The sequence below is a fragment of the Gadus macrocephalus genome, chromosome 6 (assembly GCF_031168955.1).
Source record: "Gadus macrocephalus chromosome 6, ASM3116895v1".
Taxonomy (NCBI): Eukaryota; Metazoa; Chordata; class Actinopteri; order Gadiformes; family Gadidae; genus Gadus; species Gadus macrocephalus.
In genome coordinates this window covers 16,435,017-16,447,693 of record NC_082387.1, presented here as the reverse complement: position 1 = coordinate 16,447,693, position 12,677 = coordinate 16,435,017, and the positions used below count along the sequence as shown (strand labels likewise).

The 12,677-nt window shown below is 43.4% G+C and overlaps 1 protein-coding gene across 4 annotated transcripts; it reads right to left on the bottom strand.

Moving 5' to 3' along the window:
• Positions 1–9: 9 nt before the first annotated feature.
• ark2cb (arkadia (RNF111) C-terminal like ring finger ubiquitin ligase 2Cb) lies at positions 10–12,265 on the bottom strand. Of its 4 annotated transcripts, none has more exons than XM_060054545.1 (9): positions 12,060–12,265; positions 8,363–8,380; positions 7,895–8,228; positions 7,449–7,496; positions 6,839–6,968; positions 6,443–6,547; positions 5,930–6,025; positions 5,392–5,495; positions 10–4,283 (listed from the first exon to the last, which is right to left on the bottom strand). In XM_060054545.1, the coding sequence occupies exons 1-9, from the start codon at positions 12,118–12,120 to the stop codon at positions 4,166–4,168; spliced, it is 1,014 nt and encodes a 337-aa protein (XP_059910528.1). In that variant the 5' UTR covers positions 12,121–12,265; the 3' UTR covers positions 10–4,165. The 4 variants fall into 4 exon arrangements, with proteins under 4 accessions (XP_059910528.1, XP_059910524.1, XP_059910526.1 ...); XM_060054541.1 differs by having other exon boundaries at positions 7,368–7,496; positions 12,060–12,263; XM_060054543.1 differs by having other exon boundaries at positions 6,461–6,547; positions 7,368–7,496; positions 12,060–12,263.
• Positions 12,266–12,677: the final 412 nt, after the last annotated feature.

The following is a 12,677-nucleotide window of genomic DNA, read 5'->3' as shown; positions in this document are numbered from 1 at the left end:
AGGGACATGTTTAATGAGCATTTTAGGCGGTTTATTTGAAAAACACATACAAAAAGATCATATACAAGACAATAAATAAAAAAAGGAGACAGAACAGTTTGGGTTAAGCTATGCAACTTTTGCATCATCATTAGTAATAAATACAGTACAAAATCCACCCAGAGTGAATCTAAAGAGTTTCCACAATAATCACTGATCATGTTATTCTTCATTATGATGTAGCTATTGCTTTCATATTATTGATACATACTTCTACTTTTTCTATAAAATACTCAAGATCATAAAACATTGCGCGGTTACAGCAAAACAGCAGTGTGTTGTACAAAGATGGCCGTGTCCCTTTTCACTGGCAGGTTAATAATCAACATGGGTTTTGTGTTTTGTGTATTTTTTTTTTCTCAGCAGCAAAGAAACATCTGAAATATTCAAGAAGGTACAGCATCATATTAAACACATCTACAGAGCTACTCCCACGTACACATAGGAAAACCTGAGAAGGACATGCATTAAAAAGCTTGTGCTTTGAGTTCTACTGTTCATTCCGGTTCACCAGCTTGAGTTAATACTATGGCTACGGTCCAGGTCGCTCTGGATTAATGGGACACACTGCAGAGGGCATAGGGTAAGGCCAGTGAGAGCACGAAATGAAATAATAGTTAAGACCAATCAACGCTACCCAATCCGTAATGTGGTATAATTATATGCTGGATTAGGGGAAAAATGCACACAGAAAAACAAGTGGTTAGCTTATTATAACCAGGTGTAATACAAGTCTATCTAGAACCGGATAACCACGGTAATACACCATTAATTTGCTCAATAAGATCAATAGCTTGAGTTAGCATGTTAGCTACCATCCGGACCCCACACAAACAAAGCAATTGCCAGCAATACATAGTACCAAATAATACAGATCCCCGCTTTTGGGGGGAGGGGACAGGGCAGGGAATAAGCTTTGAATTAAGATCTGGATATGATGGAATATCCTAAACATGGTGATATCAAACAGACTGAAAAACAACTCAAAACAAATAGTATTGATTATGGGAAATAAAGCTGTACCATGTTTTGAAAAGCAAGCAATGGCCATAATAATAATAATAATATTGAGGGATTGTCTCCCATCTGGTCTGATCAGACAGATCAAAAAAAGTGATTATAACGGAAGATGAGAGGAACAAAAATGTGATAAAAATGTATGACACAGATGGAATGTGATCCAGTTCAACAGCACCATGCTGGCTAGAAACTGTTTTGAAATACTTTTCGAAAAGGTTATTATTTTTTTCTTTCTTTGGAAAAAAAAAAGAAAGGAAACACACAGACGGCATGCAAAAGCATCCCCACCGACCAATGCATAATGAGGTATTATTTTTTTCTATTTTGTGTTATTTCTAAATAAATATATTGATTAAATTGCAAAGTTATGAGATAGAGACATTAAATATTCCACCACGATAGCTAGCTAGCTACAGTTAGTAATAAATAATGATTGTTAAATACTTAAGGCATCTTAAATCACAGCATTCTATGTGGACTAGAAACTCCATTTTCATCCATGTCAAGATTATTTTTTTTGGGATGGAGGTTTCATACGAAAAAAAAAAAAGGAATCAAAATAATGAACGCAACACAAACAGTCAAGTTACCCTCCAATAGTACACAAGGAAGCATGAAGATACTTGTAACTCAATACAAACACATAATCTAGGACAAGGAGACCCCACACCACCAAACCAAAAAATCAGGCAACTCCATATTATAGTGCATTTACAAAACACAAGCTACATTAGAACAGCAATAAATATGTTTTCAGCATTGCAGCTTTATCTTCAAAAATGGTTAAACAGACAAGGCACCCAATTACCTTGTCCAAATTGGCATGAGAGCGAAATAAAACGAAATAAAGAAATCTCAATTTCCTTAAGGAAAAAAAAAAGATAACTAATGGAAGAAACAGACAACAGAAAATCCCAACTTAAAAGTCAAGAAAAATCGTTTGGTATTTTTTTTTTTTTTTTTTTTTTTAAATGGATGGCTTTTCTCCCTTTCACCCTCCTTCAAGCGAACTACACCAACATGGCTCATGCATGATACAGACAAAAACGGCTTCTATCACGGAGCACATCACAGCCATACTAGCAGTACCATACACTACTAGCATGGAGAGAGGGGGGGCTGGGTGGGTTGTGTTGCAATCATACACATTCTAGAAACACATCATTAGGCAAACTAAAGACCCATTTTCCCCCGTAACACCAGACACGGCCGTTTTGGCAAAAGAAAAAAACTGAAAAAAGGGAGCAACTCATAGATTAGATTGAAATGAGGAGGAGCCGACACGACGACAAACAACAAATGTAGGCGGTTAAATAGGTGTAGAGAATCACGTGTGCTTGTTCGATTAGGCAATAAGGTTCCGGTAAATAGGTCATACAAACGTCACACTGCTGTTCACTAATGGCGGGACTCTGCAGGCACGGCGTCCTCGGGGTGGAGATCATGCCGTTAAATGAGGCGACGGAGGGGGGGTTGACGGAGAGGGGGTCACTGTTAGACACGGATGTACGTGGCGCACCACCTCTGGGGACCCCACTTGTCGGAGGGGGGGGAGGTCGGCATTGAACGGTGGATCAGTCTCTGGGGGCAACTTTGGGGTGTGTGTGTGTGTGTGTGTGTGTGTGTGTGTGTGTGTGTGTGTGTGTGTGTGTGTGTGTGTGTGTGTGTGTGTGTGTGTGTGTGTGTGTGTGTGTGTGTGTGTGTGTGTGTGTGTGTGTGTGTGTGTGTGTGTGTGTGTGTGTGTGTGTGTGTGTGTGGTAGGGCGGAGAGAAGGGTGCGATGGGGTGTGACTGGGGTGCATTCTGGTCCCCCTCCAAGGGTGAGTGGGATCGGCAGAGTCATCGTATACGGTTTCACATGCTCACGACACACACGCATACGCGCAGGCGTGCACACACTCCCTGTTCTCTACTTGGGGTAGAAAACAATCCCTGTCCACAATACGACACAGCCCAAGCCTGCCATACAGCATGCACATCCCGGGCCTCCGCTCTAGGGTAGAGAGGCCCGGCTACAAACACTACACAGATCACTGGAAGCCATGCCTGCAGTTAGCGGTTTTAGCATCAACTCTGATGACGTCTACTAACGGTAAATCCAAGACCATGTTAGATAAAAGAGAGGGACAGTGCGCGAGAGAGAGATACTGAGAGTTTTTTGGCCTTTTTTTTTTTTAACAGATTCTGTAAAGCTTCCTTCTATGTAATGCCTATGAAGATTTAACATTCCAAATATCTTCACGTTTTAAAAAGAAAAAAAGTTGCATTTCTCCTCTCTGCGGTTATATAATTCACGTAAATATGTCTTAAAGCGAAAGGTTTTTTTTTTGCTTGCTACACAACACTGTTACTCTGCAAATAACTTGAAATTCAGTACTAGACTCCAAAACACCACAAGCATTCAGCTACAAGAGTGCACACCATACAACCTCATGCCAACCACTGGTTAATGTTCTGTACAGATGTACTGAGGGCTTGGCTAGGGGGCGCTAGCTTAAAGGATTTGTTTTTCACAGGCCTGGGGGGGTGGGGTCGGGGGCGTGATGAGGGAGGGAGGGGGCAGAAAGAGGTGGCAGAAACAGTGGTGGGGTTTGGGGAGGGGATTGGGACAACCTCATCACAGCGAGTGAGACAGGGAGCGAGAGAGAGTTTGAAAGATTTGGCGCGTTACATCTTGGTGGCGGTAACAGGGAGAAAGTGGACCGGGGTACACAATCTGACAGAGTCACAAGAAGCCTCAGCACATCTGTCTTTGGACATTTACCCCCTTTTTTTTTTCTCTCCCATTCAGCCAGAGTCAAGCGTCCATCTAATGAGCCCTCTACCTATGCATCGGCCCTCCCCCCTGCCCCAACCCAACCCCACATTTCCTTGCCGTGTTGCGTGTGCTTTGTTGATCCCCTCGTCCACATTGGGTTGGCTCTTCGGCTGGCTCAGAAGGCAGGCTCATTGGGTGGTGCAGAGGGCGGGAGGAGGAGGAGGAGGAGGAGGTGGTGTTGTCGTCGTTTGGCAGCGCTCCGACCTCCGGCCTCCCTCCAGAAGGGGGCGGTAGAAGAATGACGTGACCAGATCCAAAAAGCTGCACGGGTGGCCCGCAGGAGGGGGCATCAACTGTCGGCGGACAGCTGGGTCTCAATGTCCACTCTGCAGATGGGGCACTTCCTGCTGGTGGCCAGCCACTGGTCCACGCACCCCTGGTGGAAGAGGTGCATGCAGGGTAATCTCCTAGAGAGATGAGGGAGGAGGGTGAGAAAAAGGTTAGGCTGCGGTTAAACAACAGTAAATACTAAAATCGATATACCTTCATGGCGTTGATAGAAGACCGAGTTGAGAGCAGAGCATTTTACACTTTTTGGGGAGTGTTTGTAGGGTTACTCAGTTCATGTGTGCCACTGGGGAAGGCCAGGAAGCCTTTCACACGTGACTCAGGCTAGACCTATTGTCCAAACTTTTCTTTTTTTAACTGTGACTCATTTTATGTTAGAAAATGGGCAAAAGCAAAGGGTTTAGAGTTGTCCCCGAAAAACACTTTACCTCATAAAAATGGTCTAGAAAGCAATTTAAAAACATCATTATAAAGCTCTCCCCAAAGGTTTGATGCAGTTCAGCCTGTCAACTGATGCCATGAGCTCCCTCGACCCACTGAGCTTTTTATTCTGTATCAAAAAGGTGGATAAAACAAAGATTCTGCCTAACGCAATAGGATGGCTGCACACTACCTTTATATAAGAAACGTTTGTTGCAAGATGGCAAAATCCTTGCTATATTTCCAGATGAGGAAATGTGAAAGCTTGTTAGCACGTCAATCTTAATCACTTAAATTCATGTGGAACTTACTAATAAGTCTAAATAGTGATATCCCCTTCATGAGCATCAATTCAGCAGGAATATAATGCAAGTGTAGTCCCTATAGTGTAATATAAAGTGTGAGCAGCTGTTTCCCCAGCATGGCCCTTGAGGGATACTGAGATTGCTACTCCCCAGAAAGACATCACAATTTAAAACTGAACGCACAGCTATTTAATACATGTACAGTACAAGACATAATTATGGCATGTCTTGTACGACCATAGTTAATCGACATTGATGGCCACTGTAATGGAAACCAGACAAGATAAAAACATCTCAAGGTATGTCATGTACTTTCTTTCAAAGGAAGCCCGCTGCACATCATACATGATAAATCAAGGATGACTTACCAACAGCTTCACAACGAGACCCAGCTCTTACAGAGAACATTGTTACCATGTAGCCGGGGTAAGGGACGCTAACTTGACATTCTCTTCCCAAAAACATTTGCGTTCATCTTAATGAGCCAATAGCGAGTGTTCACCTGACGTCCTCTGCGTCCTCCAGCATGGACAGACAGATGGTGCACTTCTCGTCCGTGTCCAGCTCCTCGTCCTCAAGACACATCTTCAGGTCCTGTGGTATTCTCTGTGGAAGGGTCACATTCATTCACTGTGCCATGCCTTACCCAGACCCAGACAGCCAGTGTCGGCCAACAGCAATGTCCTAATTAAACAGATATGTCACACATTTGAGATACTCAGTAGCAATAAAGAATACAAAAGGTCCTCATATAAACATAGCTCTAATTTAATTTATTTTGACTCACCTGCCCCCGACACTTTTGGGTGAGTCTCTACAGCGATGCAGTTTTTTCTAAATATTCTCATTACATTGACTCCTAAAAGGCTTGATGACTCATCAGTGTTCAGTGTTCAGTGCGTCACCCCCTAAGAAATGGAAAAACCACGGGATGCAACCCCCTCTGCAGTCTGGTCCCCCCCCCCCTCCCCAACCCACCACCACCACCACCACCACCGCCACCACCACCACCACATTCTTTCTGCGCCTTTGGTCCTCACCTTCTTATACTTGTGTGGGAAGGTGAACCTCTCTATGGTGGTCTGGACAGCCCCGCGGTTCACGCTGCCAAGCCGGTCCTCCAGCTGCAGGAGCTCCTATACACCAGAGGGGGGAGGGCACACAGTTCAATCGGGGGAGAGACCATCCTCCCTGTTGCTCTGGATGTGTTGATGATGATCACAAAAAACATGCAATTTGCACTGATGAACTTTAAAGAAAAAAAGATTATAATGAATGGTTTCTAAAATGTGTTTGTCGTTTAAAGGTCGGCTCCGCTCCCAAAATAAATCTGTAAAGAAAAAACGTGGCAGCTATTGGGGGGTGTTGGATGGGGGGTGTTGGATGAGTGAGTGGGTGGGTGGGTGGATGGATGGGTGGGTGGGGGAATGGTTGGTGGTGGAAGTAGTAGGTGAGGCGGGCTGGTCGAGTGAATTTGGTCACAGGATGAGGCATGGTGATGAATGGGTGAGGACAGGTGTGTCTGCTGGAGGGAAGCAGCAGGAGCGACCAACCTCATAGCTCTCTCTCACCGCTGAAGCGTGGCGGGAGGGGTTGAGGCTCTGCAGAGCCAGCAGGTGGAGCTGTGGGTACGGGTAGTTCCGGATCTCGTGGACGACCTGCGGGCGGAGCACATCACAGGAGCAGCAGAGGTCAGCTGAGCGGTGGGGGAAATCTATGAACAAACAGACACGTCCCAGCAGTGGCTGTCTGGCTGGCCGGCTGGCTTGACCTGTTTACACTAAAGGAAAAGTTCTCCATTTCTCTTGGGTCCCAAAGTGCAGCACGATGCCACGTACGAGTCAAAAAAGCTGGGAAGGTAATTAAGATGAATTGCGACGAGGGCTCTGGCTTTGTCCACAAAAGCGCTTATCGGGTACTTTATTGTAAGGAGGGGGGGCGGGGCTCACCACTTGTGTTGAGGCATTGTTTCTGGGGAAGTGGTGCATCCGGGGAGAGGTTAGGTAGTGCTGATAGTGCTGTGGCAGTGGATGGAGGTGGTACTGGTGGGGGGGCATCCCGGCATCCACACTCAGATCCCTGGGAACGACAGCCAACAGAGGAGCTCCCGTCAAGCCCCTGCCTCACAGTAGACAGATCAACGTTTTGATATGGATTGGGTTGGTCACCCCAATGAGAGGAAGAACTACAGTTGATAGGAAGATGATCACATCCAATATGCTGCACATACACTCTTCCACAATTTAAAGTGTCTACTTTGGAAGGCATTTTATATACCTGCAGTGTTGTACTAAGATGGCTGTCACCAGGGGTGAGACAGTATCGTGTTTGAGGTGTTTGCATTTGTGTAAATGCATGATGATTAAACATGTGAAGGACCATAAGTCTGGTTTTAAGTGTATAAAATATGAGTGGGGGCCAGTTAAAAGGTCCTGAGACCAGTATGTTATTGTTGAACCCTGTAATGGGATGGATTACCAGTCTGTCCCTTCGGCCAGGTAACGGGGCTGCTGGAGCACAGGCTGAGGGGTGACATGGAGAGGGGGGGCGAACTCATACCCTGGTCTCAGTCTGTGGGTCTGGTGGGCAACTCTCTCTGGGGTGCGTCTGCAAGAGGACAATCAGAACAAAACCAAAAGTCACAATCATTGATAAAAAAACGTTACTCAATGGAAAGCAGTACCTTTATGTGAACCGGAAGGAACCATCAGTTGAGCAACTATTAACAGAACCCTTTGTTCATCTATTTCATGAGACGGGTGCGTAGGAGAGGGATGAGGTCTTGCATCAAAACATCACCAATAAAGGTCTTATTGCAAGTTAGACACTGTGCAGCAGCTTGTTTGCAACTTTAGCGAAGTCACTCTAAAATATCAAAATGCGGCAACAAATCAAATCTTTTATGGAGTGCTCAAATGGATCAGGTGAGGTTATGATTGCCGTTCCCCCCCCCCCCCCCCCTGATGGCGATTCCCCTAGGTGACTTCAGCGCGACCATGCGGTACCTGGATGGTGGCAGGATGTGTCGGTGCTGGGCCTCCAAGAGCTGCTGCTGCAGGAGGTATTGCTGGTGTAATGCCTGAGGTAGGAAGGGGGGGGCGGAGATATCCTGGAACTGGGGCGCTGGCAGGGGGTTGAGGGGTGCGTGGAGAGGGGGGCCATGCTGGTGGCCCGGTGGGGCGAGGTGGGGGTTAATGCCTGACTGGGGCTGCCCGGGGTGGGGCATGGGGAAGTCCATGGGGAGCGGGGCCTGAGGGCCTAGCTGGAAGTGCCGGCAAGAGGTAGCATGGCTGTGCTGCTGTTGCTGCTGCTGCTGCTGTTGCCGGTTGAAATGGGATCCTGCGGAAGGGGGGAGGGGATAAGGAAACTCGTCAACATCGCTGAGGAGAGAGATATGCTGGAATTAATTGTAGGTGAAATGTGGTGTCACTGCGTATGTGATGCAGCGTTCTTAATGAAGCCCTAACGCTTACCTATGGTGAAAAATACTTCTGTGGGGTGGGGAAATGATGATAACCAGAAGTACCATGAAAACAAGAGGCAGTTCTTTTTTCTTTTTTTTTGCCTGCGCAGTGTCTACTTTCCAAGTGCTATTAACCTATCTCTGACATATTTCCCCATCTATTTTATTCAAAAGCGCCATGGAAGTCAGGTCGCAGTTTCTCCAATTCTGGACACAAGAAACCGGAACAATTTGTGACAAATGTGTTGTATGAAGTTCTTGTAAAGTTGCTGGCTTCCTGTAATGACTATCATCAAGATCCACATTAAGGTCTGCAAGATGACTTTACCAAGTTCATTATGAAGCTAAAAAATAAAAAAAATGCCTGTTGAATTAATGTTTTTCGGTTTACGAAGCCGATTGTTAATTAGGGGTCCAAGCCAACAGGTTGGATCCCTATTGTTTTTGTAAGGATTTTTATTATTATTGTTTTTGAAGTTCACTTCTGCTCATTTTTCTCACTTACAGACCCCAAAATCCAGGGGAAATTGCTAGAATAGCATTACATGCCAGTTCCATGGTTTTCCCTGCTCTCTAAAACCACAGCTATTTAGAAACTAGAAGAAACTTGTTGCCGTTAGGGTTCATGGGAATAAAAAAAACAGTGCTTTGTCTAGGGTGGGAAGGAAAAGCTTAAACTTGCATTAGACATTTTTGAAAGCTAACTAGATAGCAAAGAATTGATGCTTATTTTACCCTTTCAGGAAAGGACATATTAGATTCGATTTTAAATTTCATTTTATTCTCCAATACCCGTAGTACATATTGTATATTTTTTTATTAGAATATAATTGAGAATGTATTGTGAACCGCTTATGTAAATTATTTCTGCTTTTCTTCCAAATATATAAATATTCTCTTTATATAAACGATCTCTTGCAATAGGTTAAAGTAGCTCTAATCATGAGGAAACAGGCCAAGTCTACATAGCATTTACTAGTACACTCGAAAAATGCAGCAGAGCTATAACACAACCTGAAAAAAAGTTGTTTTGGTTAAGAAATGTATCAGGTTTCCTGCATGACTGCCTGTAACCACTGTGGAGAAGGCAAGGATAACACATTTGTTATTCAAGTATTCCAAATTCCGTCCATCATTTTGAAAAAAATACATTTTTTTTACATAATGTAAACCCATACATATACAAATGTATCTTCTTTTCTTATTATGGAAAATATATTTTAGTTATATCCCCTGAATATTCTATTCCTCAAAAAGGGATAACATGACTTCCCCTGGTCAGAGGCTTGAGACTAAGACTGTGTCATAGCATGCTGCATTTGTTCAGGCATCTGTGTAAACATAGACTATGAATGACAGTAGATAGACTCATTCAGGCCCTGTGATGACGGAAGCGTGGAAATCGTCTATCTATGTCACAGTGGGAGGAGGTGGGGTGGGGTGAAGGAGGGGAGGGGGAACTGGAGTCGGGGTACACGGGAGAGGGAGAACAATAAATGGAAATCAGCAAGAAGCACACTGAAGGTTAGGAAAAACACTATTTTCTTTATTGAAAAAATATTAGTATATGTGGAATTTTTGTTGTTTTTTTGTTGTTGTATTTTTTAATAATAGTATAATTCCATGCAACAAAAAAAAATTAAAATATAAACGTAGACTGAAGGCAAGGCCCACCATGCTCCATATAGGGTTAAAAAAGAACAGAAGCAGCATCCAATGAGAAGACGTGTTGGCTACAGCACATGATTTCAGTACAGCAAGGGTACATCTTTACTACAGAAAGATTACATTGGATTTTTCACCAGTCCATGTAGTAAAAAACAACAAAAACAAATAAACTATGAATCATAAATGTGACCATGCATTGAAGTAGGCTACTATTACCAGAACAAAAAGGTAAAGAGAGACCACAACCAAACAATAAAGACGTTATTACTAAGAGAGGATCTCTTTAGCAGTGCAGGAGATAGGCATCCCTGTGAAATGGATAGCATTTTGGCTTTATGTTAGTGGGGAGAGGGTAATTGGAAAGTTATGAACCACCAGTGTTGTGTTTTGCTTAACGTAGCTTAACCGTTTAATGTTGCCCCATAGGAGGAAAAATGCCCAGACATTTCAGTGTGTTTCAAAGCTTTAAATTTGCAGAAGGGTAACAAAGGATTACACAAAAAATGAAGACGGTTATGGCGGGTTGTTTTGAACAGGTGCAGTGTACTTGTGATAATTTTAGCGATCCCTCAACCAGTATGCCCGACTGCTGAAGTTTAGCAAATCATTATATGGCATGCATGGGGATCGAACTTATAAATATTTGCCAAATTCGATTCTATCTGAATCATGTACAATGCACCCTGTGTGAATAGAAGGGAGATGAGCCGAATTCTGGTGTTCAATGCAGTATTTAAAATCATGCAAAATGTATCCACTTTACAGGAATTTACAGCATGTTGTCTATCAAGACTGGATGGGAGGTACACAATGACATTCAACTGATCATCTAAGAATGATCTAAACGTTCAACTCTATTGCTACAGCCATTTAACAGAATAAGACAAAAAATGTGCTCCGTTATTGCTATAGGTGTTAGCTATGTTTGTCTGGTTTACATGGAGAGCCTATAGAGCTGCAGACATTCTTGGGGGAGGAGAGGGGGAGGGGGTGCTTTTTTAATACCAATGTCGTCTTCTGATGGAAAGAGGAAATGAAGAAGGGGTTCACAATACAGCTAAATGCAGAGAACAGGCCACGCCACACCACACAGCAGCAGATGATCATTAGCTACACAATGGGGGGGAAGGGGGGGGGCGACAAAGATCTGATAAATGCAGAATGTAGAGCCAGCCTCGATACTATGAAACAGGGAATAAGAACAGAAATAAAAGCACAATGAAATCATTGATGCCACTGTTGTGAAATTAATGTCACACTGTAGCTTGGAAAATGCTTTGTACAGAGACGGCACATTGGGGTGTTGAGCCAGACAGACTAAAAAGCCAATTATAAACTAAACAGAAAAGGCAGACACATGATCTGACGGCTCAGCAGCAACGCGTTTACCTCTCAATCGGCAGCGTATCTTTAAACTAATGCCATGTTTGCATGTTGAAAACCCCGTGAGCGCTAGCAGCAGCAGATGATCTTCAAATGACATCATCCAGACACTGATAAGCTGCCTGGCTGAAGGGCTCCGTCTACCTCAGAGGTGTTTTAGGTTGCAATCAACATAACGACAGGGCCAAATGCATTGCGAGGTTCAAAGTTAAAATTCCAAATTATTACGACACAACATTTACACGTGAGTGTAGTTCACACGACACTAAACGCGTGTTCTTGTAATAACGCTTTTCATTTCACTTGACAAAAACACGTTCTTTTGTGAGGATGTTTTTTTTCGCTTCAGGAAGTAGTCGGCACCCGCCAGCCAGTGAGCTGGTCTTAACAGGTAGGGCTGGTCGTAAATACAAACCATCTACGGAAAATCGAGGTTATTCGGCGGATTGGTTGTATTTGGTCTAATAAAAACTCTAAATTGGACTCACGGTTGTACCGATTTAGTTTAAATCCCGTGTTCGTTTTAAAAAGGAGGACTGGCTAACCCGAGCTAACACAACAGTTAGCTCGGTGTAGCTAGCCGCTAACAGCTGCAGTGCATATTAAGATAAACAGGGCACATGTTCTTGTGATTCATATGAAGCGGAATACGTTACCTCTGTTTCTGACTGAGCCGAATACGGGGAGAACCAGGTATCCGACATGCACTAAAACCATCCTGGGATCCTTTTCTTATCTTGCCGCTGGGTTATTTAGAGATGTAAAACAGCCCATGCGGACCTACATTCAAGCGGCTGTTGCTGGCTAGCACCACACAGGCAAACTGTCAACGTCCTCATCCTTCACAAAGCACACGTGTCATTCTGCCTTCAGGCCGCAGGGGGCGGTGTTGCTTACATATCTTTAGTATGTTTTGGTTAATAGTATGTTCGGCTTTTTAATTCATTTTTAAAACATATCTTTAGTATGTGGTGTTTAACATAATGTGAATCTTTTATATTATTGTATAGAATACTATATTTTTTTCTATGTTATAGTATTGATAGTTTATTTCATTATATTTATGTTTTTTTATGCTTTATATAAGACGACAGAAAAGCCGACAAAAAAAACGTTTGAAACTGCTTTGGCAATTTGCATTTATCTAAATATTTTATTTAATCAATATTTTTCATTCCTATTTTTTAATATGATTGTGTACTTGAAATTATATATTGCACATTATAAATCCATGATAATGCACCATTGTTGATACACCGTGTCTCCTCTCCAGT

Excerpts from the sequence above, each read along its gene's own strand:
- ark2cb (XM_060054541.1), bottom strand. The coding sequence starts at position 12,120 with ATGGTTTTAGTGCATGTCGGATACCTGGTTCTCCCCGTATTCGGCTCA. Across the intron at positions 6,969-7,367 it reads CTGGCCGAAGGGACAGACTG|GGATCTGAGTGTGGATGCCG; the intron begins GTAATCCATCCC and ends TGTCGTTCCCAG. Across the intron at positions 4,284-5,391 it reads GAGGACGCAGAGGACGTCAG|GAGATTACCCTGCATGCACC; the intron begins GTGAACACTCGC and ends TCATCTCTCTAG.